Source organism: Gobio gobio, assembly GCF_949357685.1.
Source record: "Gobio gobio genome assembly, chromosome: 24".
Classification (NCBI taxonomy): domain Eukaryota; kingdom Metazoa; phylum Chordata; class Actinopteri; order Cypriniformes; family Gobionidae; genus Gobio; species Gobio gobio.
Genome location: NC_137120.1, coordinates 13848739 through 13866001, shown reverse-complemented (window position 1 = coordinate 13866001; position 17263 = coordinate 13848739). Strand labels below are relative to the sequence as shown.

At 35.1% G+C, this 17263-nt stretch overlaps 1 protein-coding gene across 2 annotated transcripts; it reads right to left on the bottom strand.

The window, feature by feature from the left end:
- Positions 1 to 1295: 1295 nt before the first annotated feature.
- Positions 1296 to 17240, bottom strand: LOC307120360 (uncharacterized protein). 2 transcript variants are annotated; one of them, XM_079807371.1, is made up of 6 exons: positions 17131 to 17240; positions 14645 to 14977; positions 10826 to 11089; positions 7622 to 7936; positions 6016 to 6127; positions 1296 to 2723 (listed from the first exon to the last, which is right to left on the bottom strand). In XM_079807371.1, exons 1-5 carry the CDS (start codon positions 17174 to 17176, stop codon positions 6033 to 6035), a joined length of 1053 nt encoding a protein of 350 aa, XP_079663497.1. In that variant the 5' UTR covers positions 17177 to 17240; the 3' UTR covers positions 1296 to 2723; positions 6016 to 6032. The 2 variants fall into 2 exon arrangements, with proteins under 2 accessions (XP_079663497.1, XP_079663498.1); XM_079807372.1 differs by having other exon boundaries at positions 6024 to 6127.
- Positions 17241 to 17263: the final 23 nt, after the last annotated feature.

Here is a 17263-nt window from a genome sequence, read left to right as displayed (position 1 = left end):
CTTCACGGAGGTTATATAGAGCTGATGTTTATAGTGTGTGTTATAGATCACACACACACACACACACACGCACACACACACACACACACACACACACACACACACACACACACACACGTCTGTCTTTATCATTACAATACCAGATAAACCAACCCCAGATCCAGATCTGTCTCACGGTGCTGAAGCAGGGATTGTTGCTGTTCTGCTGGTGGTGTTTGCTGCAGTTATAGTTGCTGGTGTGATTTACCATCGCCGCAAGATCTCTAAACTAAAAGGACGTAAATATCTCCCACATTTCACATAATATGGAAATAGACCTGAGTGAAGTCTGAATACTGTTAAACAATAACAGATGAAGTGCAGATACTGATCTACTGTGAGCTGCATTTCTGTGTGTCAATTACAGCAGATATGAGTGTCTGATGAGGTCATGCATTTCTTACAACTAAACAAAAAATAAGCTTTTAACGAATAATAAATATTAATAATAAAATACTGTATATTTAATTAAATGCAACACGATACTTCTGCAAGTTCACACAGCGTACACAAAAATCTGCACACTGAACAATTTTTATACACACAGCAGCACACAAACATTTTAAAATATTAAAAATAAAAGGTTTCCCCACTGGAGAAGCGTTCTGTCTTTCCGCTCCCAAATTCCGCCATGTAATTGGCGAATCCGCCATGGTGCAAGCGCAATTGGCTTTTAAAGGGAATGGGAGATGAGACTCTGATTGGTTTATTGCACGTTATGCCCAAAACACCCCTGACTCATTAAGAGACTACAAACCTTTTGGACTGGCAAGCAGACCATTTTTTCCTTGTTAAACTTGCAAAAGTAATGCGCTTCAGACCATGTGCTCAGATTGTTAAAATAGGGCCCCTGGTCTTCATTCATCATATTCGCTCCTTGGGTCTTTAACTGTAACATTAACTGTAGGGTGATTTACAGTTAAAAACCCAAGGACCAGATATGATGGTCGTCACTGCTCTGATGGGCGTGGCTTCTGCGGCTGCTGTTGTTCTTCGGGTTAATGACATAGTCATGCACATGATATTGTTTAACAATAATAAACAGTCTCTGTCTGGTTTCTTTCTCCATCTGCCTCAACATTTATTTTTTTAGTATTTCTTGCATAATTTAGTTCAGTGTTATAGTCTAAAAATAAATGAGCCACTCCTGAGACATGTTAACATATTGCATAATATTTCTTTATGGCTTGGCCAATTTCAACAATTTACAATCCATCCACCCTGTTCACTCTGACACCAAATAATAGTCTTAGTTTCATCCAGATTTAGCCATGGCTTTATTGTGTATTTGCACATAGATCCATATACACTGTATGAACATACTAATGGAACAGAAATTACACTTTGCATCTATCAGATCAGTCACAAATCACAATGCAAATAATCTTACACTAAAAAGAAACACCAATTTCAGATTAACTCAGATATATGAGCTTTACAATATCTGTGATACAGAAAACTATAAATCAGAAGGATACAAATTCAAGACAAGAATTGGGAGTCCAGGCAACAAACAGTAGTCTTTTAAAATCAGGGATTCATAAAATCACATTTTCTTTTGTATAACTGTCATTTTGTATAATCAGTCCACAAGAGTGCAGAAAAGATCACACAGTAAGATCATATAAACATCAGTATATCTGTACTCATGTCCACATGGGTCTCAAAGTAATAATCACTTAATAATCACTATACGATTTCAGATTCACGTCTCTCCAGGAAACAAAAGGTCAGTAACAGTAAGGTCGGTACATCCGCCTACATTACACATGCTACCTTTCCAATGTGATAATGTCATACGCCGTGAAGAAGAACAACACAGAAGTCGCGCATTTTAGGTTAAAAAGTATATAAATGTTTAATTATTTTTGAAAATGGCCAATGGTTTCACTGGAGAAGACCCTATTCCTCGTCTGGGATCGTGCAGAGCCTTTGAAGACCTTTGAAACTGCATTGATTTGGACCTTAAACCCGTTGGTTGCCAATTGAAATGCATTATATGGTGAATGTTTTGGAATGTTTTCCTCAAAAAACTTAATTTCTTTTCGACTGAAGAAAGAAAGACATGAGCATCTTGGATGAGATGGGTGTGAGTAAATCATCTGAATTTTCATTTTGAAGAGAACTAATCCTTTAATGCTTGTGCTCACACTCGTGCACACGTAACGGACAAGAGACTGAAAGTGATTCAATCCCACGATACTCACAGTGAAGTTGTTTTAAGTTTTTGCTTAGAAGTAAAAACAATGTTAGACTATAGTTTAAATTAATCCTTTTTCTTTGCCTAACACATTGACATTACAGAATGGCTCTTTCGGGATTGTCCTGAACATTGTATAATCATTCGTTTCGGGTGTCATTGAACGGAAGAGAGGCTCTTGGGAGTGTGTGTACACGTCATATCCTTCAGATTTCCCGGTGAAACTGGCCCGAGTCTTTTGCATAAAAATCAATCTGGCTTTCATAGACAACCTAGGAAGGTCTCGTTCATTTAAGGTTCATTACAAGCTGTTCACATATTGACAGCAAAAAGTGATTAATATAAGAACATTCTTACATATAACCCTTACACTGATCAGTATGTCATGCAAAGCCATTGTGTTACAGATTATGATTATATACTGTTGATTCTCCTCATTATTCATCCTCATCCTGAGATTGATTCACTTCATCTTCACTGAAACCTGTTATAAAACACAGAAAGATTCACTGTAATATTGTTGATAATAATGATGATAATAATATTAGCTATATGTTCTCTTGCATTACAATTGTTTTTGTCAACAAGCCTGTATCATAATGTATTACACACTGTGGAGAATATGTTGTGATTTGTGAATGTTAACTCAAATGCATATTTTGTCTTTTTTTTATTTTATTCCTGATATGCTGCTAATTTATAGAGAGTGATATTAACAATGACAGTTACTGTATATTCAATAGATAAAAAAGGTTTTTGTGGCGGTCTCGAGTCCTCTCATGAGGGAGCCCGGCGACATATAAGGAGGAGCGACATCAGTGGAGGAGGAGAGAGGGCCAGGCCTGGAATTTTATGTTGTGTTTTGTTTATGTTTGTTTTGTACGTAGGCGGCAGTCGTCCGTGAGGGGCTGCTGCCATTATTTTCATTTAGTGTTTATTTATTTGATTAAAGTTGTTGAACGTTTGCCGGTTCCAGCCTCCTTCTTCCCATATCAACGAACTTAACCACAGTCTTATTGACCACTAGCTCACAAGTCAACAATTAAACGATTAATGTTGTACAATCAATAGGGAAAATTACTAAATATAAAATAGCTAAAATATACAGGAGTCCTGGGGCCTGTACCATGATGGTAGTTTAACAAACTCAGGGTTACAGGATTAGTTTTGAGTTGACAAAACCAAACCAATCTATTCAGGCTTTGTTGGTCCCATGATGCTGATCATCAGCTTTCTCTGTCAACTCAGGCTTTGATCCTGAGTTTAGGAGTTTAGCTGTGACATCAGTAGTGAACAGCCAATCACACGCTGTGGATCAGTGAAACTGAGATTCATTTCTCTCTTCTGCAGAATATTACATGATTGAAAAATATTAAGAATTTAAACAAATAGACAGGAAGAAAAGAGCTGTCTATGAAAGAGGATAACTTAAAGAAATATATTATACGTCAATGCAAGTAAAAGTTATGAAGTTAGTTTAGTTGATATATAGAGAGAATTGAACATTTAAGATCACGTAGTCATTTTATAGCTTTATTTATTGATTTTAAAGCTTATTTGTATGACCTTTATATAGGCTATTAATATTAATTTTAACTAAGTGCCTATTACAGTTTTTTTTATTCGCTTTGGTACTATTTTCACAACCAAGGTGTACATTTTCAAAACTCATAGTGCTAATATCACAACAGATCATCAAAAGTGGACTTTTTTCAAACATTTCAGCATATTTTCAAATGTGTTAATACAATACACAAAACTACAAAGTATCCTTTTCACTACACAAAATAAGTGTTTCCTCTTTATAATTGTTTCATTCACAGTAACTGCCTTTCATAAAGCTCTTACTATCAAACTTTTGATTTGCATCTCTTCTCGTTCACTTTAAAACATTTGTCTATTATTTAATCCACTGATCTTAATGGTTAATCAATGAATCATTTGGTACACCTATAGATTTCTATAGATATTGATTATATAGACATAGTTTCTACTTTGTTTGCAATTTCCGATATGGATAACCATATGTAATGAATTCTTTTTACATTACAAGCGATTTATCTTAGATTATAACTACTTTGTCAAAGTGTGTGTGTGTGTGTGTGTGTGTGTGTGTGTGTGTGTGTGTGTGTGTGTGTGTGTGTGTGTGTGTGTGTGTGTGTGTGTGTGTGTGTGTGTGTGTGTGTGTGTGTGTGTGTGTGTGTGTGTGTGTGTGTGTGTGTGTGTGTGGCCTGGTAAACTCTACATTATGGGGACAAAATGTCCCCATAAAAATGGCAATATCCTAAATCCTTGTCCTTGCGGGGACATTTTTTTGTCCCCATGGCCATGAGGAAACTTATAAATACAGAATGTGTTGTTTTTGTTGAAAATGTAAAAATGCAGAAAGTTTTGTGTGATGGGTAGGTTTAGGGGTTAGGGTTAGTGTTAGTGTAAGGGGAGAGAATATACAGTTTGTATAGCTTGTAACCATTACGCCTACGTATACCCAGACAGATTATAAGAGTATAAGGGAGTGGAAATAGTCAATGACGGTGTAACATCAGACTGATCAGAAATCAGAAGAAGGGCAAGAGATGGCATCAAATACAGCATTTTACATTACAGTATGTATGCCATATGATACTGTAAACAGATGACCATGGTAGAGTCTGCCACATTACTGTAACACCCTTAAAAAGCTCAATTATAGAATCAGTCATGTGGTACAGTGAGAACATTTATTGGCAGCAAACTCTGTTATAGCACAGAACCTCATGGCTGTGTCATAACTTCATCGCACCTTTTGATAACACTGAATAATACAATTACAAACATTATGGATTAAATTACATAAGTTAGGTAATGTAAGTGTATTTTCTAATGAGGCAAATGTAGCCTGTGTTACTGTAGATAATTCAGCAACGAAGGAGATTTGAAACATGTATCTTGCATTGTTTTCTGTTGGATGAACTGATTGTTTAAAGTACTAAACTGAAAGAAGATCATACTGTCGTGTTTCGGTGATTAAACCAAATGTTCTCATTACATATTATAATAATCTTGTGTTTGAAACAATGATTATGTGGACTGAAAATATGTGCAACTGAATGAAAGCATGAGATCAGGTTTTGAAAGAATGACGAGCTGTGTTACAAGTGTGAGCAGTTTGGATTTTTGCACTAAGAGTTTTGAAAATGTACACCTTACTTGTGAAAATAGTACCAAAGCGAATAAAAAAAACTGTAATGATTGATTAACTAAAATATATAAGGGTATGATTACATAAATGATATCTAAATCATTCAAAAGTATTATTATTATAAATAAGCATTGTTAAAAGCCAGACGCGTTAGTCTTTAAAAACCATTTGCTATAGTGACCTTTAATTTGGATAGAAACAGAGGGAGTGACTTTATTGCATCAGAGGCGTGTCACTTTGCTCACGGCTGATTGGTCCAATTTCAGTTTGAGATGTCTTATCCAGAACATAACCTGCCCTGAAGCAGGTTTGCCATGGAGAGTGAGTTACTATGGAGATGAACACTGCTAAAAGCCAAACCACTTTAATGGTACCTAAAACCCAGGATTGGCACAAACTAAGCTTAAACATCTGGCTAGCCAGCTAAACCGGCTTCATGGTATAGGCCCCAGATCTTTGGTCAAAACATCACCAGATCAGATCTCTATTTACTATTTGTGTTAATGATTCTGTCTAAAGTAAAACAGAACAAGTGTTGTGTTTGATATTTCTGTATTAATGGTGTTTCTTGATGTTGTTTGTATGTAAAACTTACCTGTTTACCTTGGTTACTTATACTTCTCGTAGTAAAAAAACAGCTACAGCCCAAACCATCAGACCAACACTGGCACCAGATATCCCTGATACAGCACCTGACCGACCTGAACCTGTAATGATAAAGACAGACATTAGTGTGTGTGTGTGTGTGTCTGATCTATAACACACACTATAAACATCAGCACTATATAACCTGAGTGAAGATCTGATACTGTAATGATAAAGACAGACATTAGTGTGTGTGTGTGTGTGTGTGTGTGTGTGTGTGTGTGTGTGTGTGTGTGTGTGTGTGTGTGTGTGTGTGTGTGTCTGTCTGATCTATAACACACACTATAAACATCGGCACTATATAACCTGAGTGAAGATCTGATACTGTAATGATAAAGACAGACATGTGTGTGTGTGTGTGTGTGTGTGTGTGTGTGTGTGTGTGTGTGTGTGTGTGTCTGATCTATAACACACTATAAACATCAGCACTATATAACCTGAGTGAAGATCTGATACTGTAATGATAAAGACAGACATTAGTGTGTGTGTGTGTGTGTGTGTGTGTGTGTGTGTGTGTGTGTGTGTCTGATCTATAACACACACTATAAACATCAGCACTATATAACCTGAGTGAAGATCTGATACTGTAATGATAAAGACAGACATTAATGTGTGTGTGTCTGATCTATAACACACACTATAAACATCAGCTCTATATAACCTGAGTGAAGATCTGATACTGTAATGATAAAGACAGACATTAATGTGTGTGTGTCTGATCTATAACACACACTATAAACATCAGCACTATATAACCTGAGTGAAGATCTGATACTGTAGTGATAAAGACAGACATTGGTGTGTGTGTGTGTGTGTGTGTGTGTGTGTGTGTGTGTGTGTGTGTGTGTGTGTGTGTGTGTGTGTGTGTGTGTGTGTGTGTGTGTGTGTGTGTGTGGTGTGTGTTTCTGATCTATAACACACTATAAACATCAGCACTATATAACCTGAGTGAAGATCTGATACTGAAATGATAAAGACAGACATTAGTGTGTGTGTGTATGTGTGTGATCTATAACACACACTATAAACATCAGCACTATATAACCTGAGTGAAGATCTGATACTGAAATGATAAAGACAGACATTAGTGTGTGTGTGTATGTGTGTGATCTATAACACACACTATAAACATCAGCACTATATAACCTGAGTGAAGATTTGACACTGTTATGATAAAGACAGACATTAGTGTGAGTGTGTCTGATCTGTAACTATAAACATCAGCACTATATACATGTAACACAAAAGGCAGAAGTTTTGTATGTTTGAAAGTTAACCAAGGCATTTATTTTTCTGCTATGATCTGTTCCTTATCAAAAGCTCATTTTACATTCATAAGCTCACAGAGCTGCTGATAGTGGTCAAGGTCTATTGGCTTAGATGTTTATAAGGTTCTGCTAATTGTCACATTTAGAATGTATTATATATGTTGTAAAATGTAACTATTGCATGCATATACTTTGAAACCATTTCAAGTGTAACATTCTAAATATCTAAATAATTCTCAGAGCACAGATGTAAATAAGATATTGATACTGAATATCTTTTCTACTCACCACTGACAGTAACATTGATGCTCCTCTGAAAGGAGTGTGTGCTGCTGTTCATGTTCAGATGATAATCTCCAGAGTCTGTGGTTCTGGAGCCACGGACAGTGAGTTCTCCAGATTGCCGATGCAGCTGCAGTCTGCCTTTGAATTTCCCACCAGCATTGTTGTCATATGTTAAGAACAGATTGGCCACTTTATCGATTTCAGCAATGAGATGGTCTTCAAACTTCCACAATATCAGATCATATCCCTGTATTTCAATAACACCAGTGTATAAAATGCTCGGTTCTCCCTCCATCACTGACACTGTGTTCATTTCACCTGTCACAGCAACAAACACATATGAAGAACATATGATTACACATATGAATAATTCTTTGAATAATGGTTTTGCATCTGACTGACATTAAAAGTAGTTGATGCCACAGATATTACTGTTTTGTTATAAAATAAATACTTTGTTTTTATTTAATAAATATAAAATAAATACTTTGTTTTTATTTTATTTTGTGACTACAATGAATTGATAGTATTGTACTGCACATAAACACATCACTTCTATCCCTACTGCACTTTTAGAATAGAGAAGCTGATATTGTTTGTCTCATTTACAGACAGACAGCAGAAGTGAGAGGAGGTAGTGGGGAGGAAAGTAAAGCATAATCAGCTCTCTGGAAAAAGTAACCTGCTATGACACAGTCAGGGGAGGCAAACATAGAATTAGATGTGCATCAAGTAAAACCATAGCTTGTTATATCTCATTCCAACCTCTTGCAAATGCTGACTTGCATATACGTTTTTTTTTCTTTCAGTCAGTTCTTATATTTTGTCAATTTCAAATAATAATAATAAAAAAGTCCATGAATGCCCCCACATGACATTTTACAGGTAGGCCTACACTCTTAAAAATAAAGGTTCTTAAATGGTTCTTTGGCTGGGTGTATGGTTCCATGAAGAACCTTTAATATCCAAAGAACCTTTCCATTGCACAAAAGGTTCTTTGTAGCGCAGAAAGGTTATTTAGACTATAAAATGGTTTTTAAAAAATGGTTCTTCAAAGAACCTTTCACAAAACGGTTCTTCAGGGAACCAAAAATGGCTCTTCTATGGCATCACTGTGAAAACCCCTTTATGGTTCTTCATGACACCTTTATTTGTAATGGTGTATATGCAGGTAAATATTTGTATGTTCACGTATGGACACATAGGCTAATTGTGTAGGTCTTAAAAACATTAAATTTGACATTAAAAACAGTGCAGCAATACTGAATACTGACACTGAATAGCCTACTTGAATCTGAAAACACGTTTGGTACTTTTTTGTGTGTTTTTATGAGGTGTATTGTTCTTTAACCAGGGACACAGTTCAAACAGATAGCCTATTAAGCCACATTACAATATTAGAGCGGTAGGCTAGTCTAACTGGAAACATTTGAATATAAACAAGAATAAACTTGTTAACATATTAAGGTGAGACACGGCAGGTGAAAACATCGTTTTTTTTTTCATGAAGTGGTCAATTTTGAGATTTTGGGCCAGTTTGCTCCCTTAACATGTAAGCTTTCATGTCAAAATAAAAAAAATGTCAACATTACACATTAAGGTGATTATTTCATTATATTCAGCGCTGTCTAATCCAAATATGGGCATTGTAGAACTAACAAACCGCGAAAGTCTGCAGCCGAAAACCACATCTGATTGGTCTATGAATTTCTCACTACGTGATACGGGCTGCTGCTTCCTTGTGTATTCTGCACCTGAGAGAAAGTGCAGACAACGCTGAAATCAGCTCATAAACGTTCACAGAAAAGACCAAGTACCAAGAGGTAGTAAAAAAAAAGTAAACAACAACAGATTAGACAATGAAACCCCATCAGAATTAGATTCAAATTGTTATAGATGGACATACAACAAACAGGGACAGTTCGTCTGCAGTTTTTGTGGCTGTTGTTATGTGTGTTTGTTAAAGCTACACTGTGTGATATTTTCCCCCATCTAGCGGTGAAAAGGTATATGACCATCCAGTGAATATTAGTTTCTGTTCCTCTCAATTCCGATTTCGTTTTAACTCCTACGGTGGCCGATTTAGTCCAAGATTAACATGGCTTCCAGTTCGACCTCGTCCACAATTGACACGGTGCCATCGAGTGTTAAAACGCGAAAGGCGAAGCTTGAATTTACGGGTATGTCCCCCTTTGGCTAATATACTTTCAAGATGGAGGGGCAACATGTCGACCCGCATTCGAACCCCTCACCCGTATGTATTTTCAATGGCATATTATAAACTTACGAGAATACTTTATTACTTGAAAGAAGTAAATATACATTAATGAGCACATATTTTTGAAAGAACTTAAGTGTTTTTAGCTAAGAATAAACTAAAAAAGTTACACAGTGTAGCTTTAAGGTAGTTATCTTCAGCTTAAGGCTATTGCTATTAATAATTTATTAATTTATCAATTTGTGTTTTAAATATTATACACTACTGATATTAATGAACTGAATATATATATATTTTGTTTGTAGGTTGGGGGTTTCATAGAAATGTATGCAATTATACAATATAAAAAGGCCATTTTCTCAAAATGAGTTTTTTCCTCACACTCAGAGTCAGATCCACTTCAGTAGCACCTACAAGCACCAACTTTTGCAGTCTTATACTGAATTATATTCTGAAGGCTTTTACAGAGGGATTTGTTGATATATAATTCCTATCCTGAGTTATAGGTCCTTTTTCTCCAAAAAACATGGCGAAAATTGATTTTTTTTAAGGCTATTGTCAGTATTCTCTAATTTACTAAAGCACAAAATAAGATATCCAGAATCCCCTCTGTAAAAGCCCTCTCATCTAATATGTCAACAAATAGAACCAAGAATTTTAAACCTGGTCCTTTCCAATTTGCAGATTTTGTTCTTGGAAATGTATCATTTGCATTTTAAAACATTAATTTATACAAAACTTGTAATACATTTTTTTCTTATGTTTATGCCAGTAATAAACTGGAGAAGTTTCACAGTGATATCTTGTAATTTAAAAAAATTCCCTATTCACCTGTAGTGTCTTGCCTTAATTAAGCACAAGATAAACTAAAGGAAATTTTTAAATAAATTATGCATGCTTTCCAGCATATTAAACGGTCTAATTCGAGTTTATTTGAGCAATTGTTTAGCCATCACAGTCAACATTAACAGAACAGCTAGGCTACTCACCAACAGCAATATAGTATTTTCTGTGTAAAATCATACTGCTGGTGTTGATCTCCATTGTATAATCTCCAGTCTGATCTCTTTGGATGTTTCTGATGGTGATTTCTCCAGTCTCAGCGTCAGCAGGGCCGTTTAAGTCTTGATCTCCAAACTTCCACTGTATCACATCATCTCTTTGTTTTTGAGTAACACCAGTGTGTAGAGTGACAGAATCTCCCTCAGTCACTGACACTGACTTTACTCCATCTGTATTAACAAAAAACACATCTGGAGAACAAACAGAAATGGTTTAATCTACTGCAAATCATTTTCATCCAATACTTTTTTAAATGTACATGTATTATGGGGCAAAAGTGCCTGGGACCCTGAGTATTTGTGACTCAAAATCTAAGTTTAATGTGAAAATAAGCAGAAAATATTTGAAAGGTTTTAAACAAAGAAAAATATGATTTAACAAGATCCAACAAAAAATATTTCAGATATTTTGTGAGTAATCAAATCTATGTAAAAGAGTAACACTGGTCATGTGACTCTTTGTACAGACAAGAGATTCCCAAAAAATGATGATCCCTTTGACCGGAAATATTTTCTTGAAGTACCCCTGAGATTTTAACTTAATATTTCACTAAATTAAAAACCCATTTGCAACATGGTTCTCTGTTGTTGGTTAATGGTCATATTGTGCAGGTAAACAAACAAAATATTTCATTTAGAAAGCGTTTTATTTAAAGTTTTTTTTTGTGTTTTTATTTTAAAACTATTTTAAATTTAACATTATTATAATTTAATATATTAGGTTTCATCGACTCACAAACCCTTAGGGTGTTTGTGACCTTCAGTTTGGTTTTAGATGTTCTTTCTTCCATTTAAACTCAAGAAGTTCACTGGAACATCTCAAAACATGCAGCTGAACAAGATCATCAGGTTGTGTCACTGGAAATAAAGGAGCTCAGAATTCATAATAAAAATGATTCATAATTCATTTCAGCCAATAGAAAAAGGTAATGCAACATGACATAGGACTTCATTTGTGATAACAGGATTTATTTCCTCATGGTTTAAAGAATACAAAATATAAAAGAACAAATGCAAAGCGGAAAACAAATATACTTAGTAGAAATATTTAACGAAACCTTTCTGATTAAATTACAATGATACTAATGAAATATTTACATAAAATTACAGCAATTAAATTAAATGATTGAACTTCCTTATAATAATCACTAGTAAAAACATTAAAATACAAAAAATTCCCGAAATACTGAACATTTTACCAGTGCTGTAAAAAGTTTCAAGTACAATAGTACAAAAGTTTAAAATAAATAAATAAATAAATAAAAAGAAAATTTCTCAGAACATTCTGTCAAGCCTCTGATCACAAAAACCCTTATTTTGAAGTTCAGTTTTGGTTTGTGATTATGCTGCCTTCACTTGCTATCGAAATTGACGTTAGTTTCCTAGTTAAAAAATTGGACATGAATGTTCTTCAAGTCAAAATTTAATGCGATTAGCTTGTATGCTGCCTTCATGTGCTATCGGAAATTTCGGAAAGTCGAGATTACGAGCTCATCGCATTCAAATTTCGAAATGGGAGGGCGTTAATGTGCAATTCTTAACTAAATTTACAATTTTAGTTCCTGTATTGTTGGTTTTCCATATTTACTCATTAATTCCACCTGTCTAGTATCAGCTCTTGCTATTGTTATTATTAATAACTACAGTAACACCATTTCAATGGCAATTTTTACTCCCATTTGGCGCTTTGAACCCATAGACTGTAAAAAAAGATGGACGACGTTCCTATACCATCTTCTATTGCAGGGGTTTTCAAACTGGGGTCCGGGGATTTAAGGGGTCCCAGAACATTTCAGAGAATAACAAGACAAAGCAAAAATGGATAAAGTCTACCAAACATTCTAACTATTTCATTTCTAAATGTTTCTCTCCTTTATTGCCGTATATACATACTTTCCAGAATTATATGTTTGATTTGTATCTTTTCTCACTATAGTCCCGTTTATCTCGCTCACTGGGGTTGTAAGGCAGTATTCTTAACGCACACTGTAAAAAATGAATCATGGGTCTTGTAATTTTCACTAAAAAAATTGAGGTGATAATTAAAAATAGTGTGTATATTTTCTTAAGAAAATTGTGGTTCAGTGTTTTATAGAAAATATTGAGAACATTTCACTAATAAAACCAAGAGATACATTTTCCTGATTTTTTTTAAGGAAATGTAAGCAATCTTGAGCCTTCAATCGAAGAACCAAATAAACTGATAAAATTAAGGAAAATAAGGTTACCTATTTATTTTAAGAGAATTAACTCAATTATGCAGTTTTATTTAGAGACACCATTGTTAGTTCCCAGCATACTTTGCATATGGCTGGAAAGGGAGAGTTAATATTGAAATTACGTGTTATTTTATGTGTTTTTGAGTGAAGGGAAACATCTGTTAACGTTTAATGTTCTGTTATGTTTGACATTTGAAAGATTTTCTTTCTGTTGAAGTTTTGACCGTTACCATTGTGCAGAAGAGTAGATCTTATGGTTAGGTTGTGGATAACTGCATGTATACCAATATTATAAAGCATGTTGCTTTGGTCAATGAGCAATAACTTTGCTAATGCCAGTGCAGTAACAAGTTTGTTTCTGCTTGTGCTGTGCTAGCAGCATACAGTCCATTAATTGTATAACGTAAGTCAAGTAGAAACAGGTCATTTCCATTCCCTCTAATTTATACTCTTTTTTTAAAGTCAACTTAAAATTAATAAGCACATGTCACTAAAAATATTTAATTTATTGTTTCGTAGAATAAATAATTTAGGAAATTTTACATGATTTATTCAGGTAGATTCAATTAAAGAAACCAAGCCAAAACTTCTCAAAAATATTATGTGTAATATTGTTACCATTATTTATTTAAGCAAATAGCACATAACATTTTTTACAGTGCAGTACGTGAGCTGCTTGCATACATTTATTGTGAAAGTTGCTTTTACAAATAATTTTTAATTGAAAATGTTCTTCTTCAGGTTTATACATCCAACAAAAGTATAGCCAATTTAAGTTTGGAAACAATATGTTGTATTTATAATGTCACTATTTATTTAACAGTTTAAATGTTTTTCATACATAAAATTATATAGATGTATTTGTATTTTAGGAAGGGGGTCCATCATAAAAGCTTCATCATATTTGGGGTCCTTGGCATTATTAAGTTTGAAAACCCCTGTTCTATTGTAGAAAAGCGAAGCTGTCAATGTCCAAATATGGCGCTGACATCTTGTGCTGATTTGGGACCTGTGTCTGCGCAGTAGAGAGCAGGAAGTAGAGCCACGATATCAAAACCCCGCCAACAAAAACTGCCTAAAATGACAGAAAACATCTTTGGAAAAAAACATTATTTGAAGTGTAATTTGATTGTTTAGTTTATCTCGCGTCCCATTAGAATACATGGAGGGGCGAGGGTTATGAGCTATACTGGGACCAACCACCTGGGGGTGATCGAGACGCTTTGGCTTCACTTTTCAGGACGTGTGCGGCCCGCATGTTAGAACCCTGGCTAACATGCTAATAGTGTCCCACAAATGACGTCACGAGCTCGTGCAGCCTTGTCAGAAGCAATCTGTGCATGAAATAAATATATTATAAACTGTACGATTTTGTAGTTTATTTAGTAAACGTTTTAGGCTATTTCATGATTTCAATAATCATAACCATTTATGAACTTAAATAGATAGTTATTTTGTATTATTGAGATTATATCAACACATATTGACAGACAGGTAATCCACATAATGATCACACTCAGTTACTCACCGCGGACAGTGACACTGAATCTGTATTTGTTCACATTCATGCTGCTCTTGATCTGTAGTTCATAATCTCCAGAGTCTGTGGTTCTGATGTTTGTGATGGTCAGAAATCCAGTTTGATGATCCAGCTTCAGTCTGTCTCTGAATCGTTCTTCTTGATTCCCAGGTACTGAGACTCTATTGGCTTCTCTATCAATCTGTGCTATGATATTGTTTTCCCCTGGAATCTCCCACTGCAGCTCATCAAATCCCTTTGTTTCAGTAAGATCAGTGTGTAGAGTGACTGAATCTCCCACCATCACTGACACTGACTTCACTTCACCAGCACCAAACACACCTGATGAACAAACACAAACCGTTTCCAAAGCTTGTAATGCTGTCAGATTTCAATATACTTGCACATTACTACACATACACATTATACATATGTATTTAACTGTAACACTATGACAGATGTTCATTCCATTTACTAAACAATATACACATATACAGTTTGGAAAAAGAAAGATTAATTTCCTGACATAAATCCTGACACTATGTTAAAGTTTAACAAATGCTACTGTGAATTACAGATCTGTTGCATTTTTGTCTTTTTCTATTAAACCTGTCATGACTTGTAGTTGTAAACTGTCAAAAGTGAGTTTCTGTATCAGGAAGATCACACGCAAACACAAGCGCACACACATAAACAAACCTGAGATGTTTTTTTCCCATGTTAATTTCACATGATGTCTAATACAAATGCGTGGCCTTGTTTCATTAGTATAGTTTATACACAAAATGTTTGATAATTTTACACACTGCAAAACAAAGCTACACAGCATATAGGTCAAAATAATGTGGGCAAATAGTTGAAGAAACACATTCAGCAAAACACAGAGCTGAAACAAACACACCCCTCCTTACACACACAGCTCTCCCAGAACCGAAAATGAATAGACAAGCCAGTAAAAATGCTTTATGTTTCTTGAAATAATCATTTCTGAACATTTAGGTTCTTCCCCTCAGTCTTTCTTCATCTGTTTCTCGTGGTTACTGAATAGAATTCTTAAAAGTGAATTGCATTGCTAACTTTAAGGAACAACGTATAGTTCTAATAGGGTTTTTTTTTTTTTTTTTTAACGCGATGTTACAATGTGCCCCACCTGTGCAACTGAGATGTAAACCTAGCATCTTCTGCTAGTTAGCTAAGCATAAAAAACAACAACATCCAAATGAATAAAAACATACCAGATTTGTCTCATTTCCATGCTAAAGACTGAGATGAAAAATACACTTCAGTGATAAACTCAAATAGTATTCTTTTCTGGCCCAATTCAACAAGATTGTTCCTTAATCCACATACATCAAAGAATGACCATCATGTGATGGCATAGATCTGCATTACAGACAAGGACCATAACTGACCAGCACTTTATGTTGCTTTTGTGCTTTTTGTGGAGTTTCTCATCTCTTCTGGGAATGCACACATACATGTTTGTTCTGGGAGGATCTTTGTATGCACATTTTCATCAAAGAGTTTGTCTTTGTTATACAAAGATGTTTTATTTGCTCATTACAACTTTTTATAAAGATGTACAAGGATTTTTTTTATAAACATGTATTTTTCTAGTACATTTTGTCTTGCACAAATATAAATTTGTAAGGAACTTGATACCTAGACACTCTCCTTACATCCAGCAACCCCAACGCCCTTAAAACTCACTGTGTAATTGTATGATAATTCACAAGTGTACTGCCACTGGCATTGGTAATGTCCTTGCAATTATACAATAATGATTAAAAAAAACTAGGTGAGGTCGATTCTGAGGAAAACTGATTATTACCACAATGATACAAACCCAACCCACACCACCTGTTACAACAGCAGTAAAATGCACTCTCATTTTACGAGTTTGATTATGTTTTCTATTTCCGGTTTAGACTAGTTACACATCATCCTTAAATTAACAACAACAAAAAGGTAAACGGTTATATTGACAGGCAGCACATTTCACCAACATCTTAAAGATGTGTTAATAATGTGATTTATTTGTGTAGTTTGTTCTCTCGTACCCTGACTGACAACTAACTCAAAACCTAAATATACCAAAATAGAGAATGATTTTCTGTATATTTATTTTCTGTTCTATTTCGCTATAAGCATTAACACTGTTTGTCGTCGGTTTTCACGTATAGTGAAAGAATATTGCAGCCCGTCAGCACCCTCTAGTTTTCACTATCACACACACGTGCACAACATACACTTATAATGGTGCTCCCATCCTGCCATTATTCACAGTGTGATTTATCACAACGTCTATTTGTAGAAAGGTGATAAGAATGGTAAGAAACACTGGTTTCACACACACACACACACACACACACACACACACACACACACACACACACACACACACACACACACACACACACACACACAGCATGAAGTTGACAGCATATGCGCCTTTTGAAAACCGGAAGTGTCGAATTAATATGAACGTGACTCACCGTGGACAAGTAATACAACCACAATAATGAGAGAACGGTTCCTCATCTTGATGTCACTTCTGCCCGTATTCAAATGAATGACAGCAGTGATCCAGGATACTGATGTTGGACTCGAGTCAAACAGACCAGGTCA

What these genes read in the sequence shown, in the direction of transcription:
- LOC307120360 (XM_079807371.1), bottom strand. Translation starts at nt 17,176, where the DNA reads ATGAGGAACCGTTCTCTCATTATTGTGGTTGTATTACTTGTCCACG. An exon ending in AAAATACTATATTGCTGTTG is followed by an intron (nt 7,937 to 10,825) that starts GTGAGTAGCCTA and finishes TTGCTGTGACAG; the next exon opens with GTGAAATGAACACAGTGTCA. An exon ending in CATCAATGTTACTGTCAGTG is followed by an intron (nt 6,128 to 7,621) that starts GTGAGTAGAAAA and finishes TTATCATTACAG; the next exon opens with GTTCAGGTCGGTCAGGTGCT.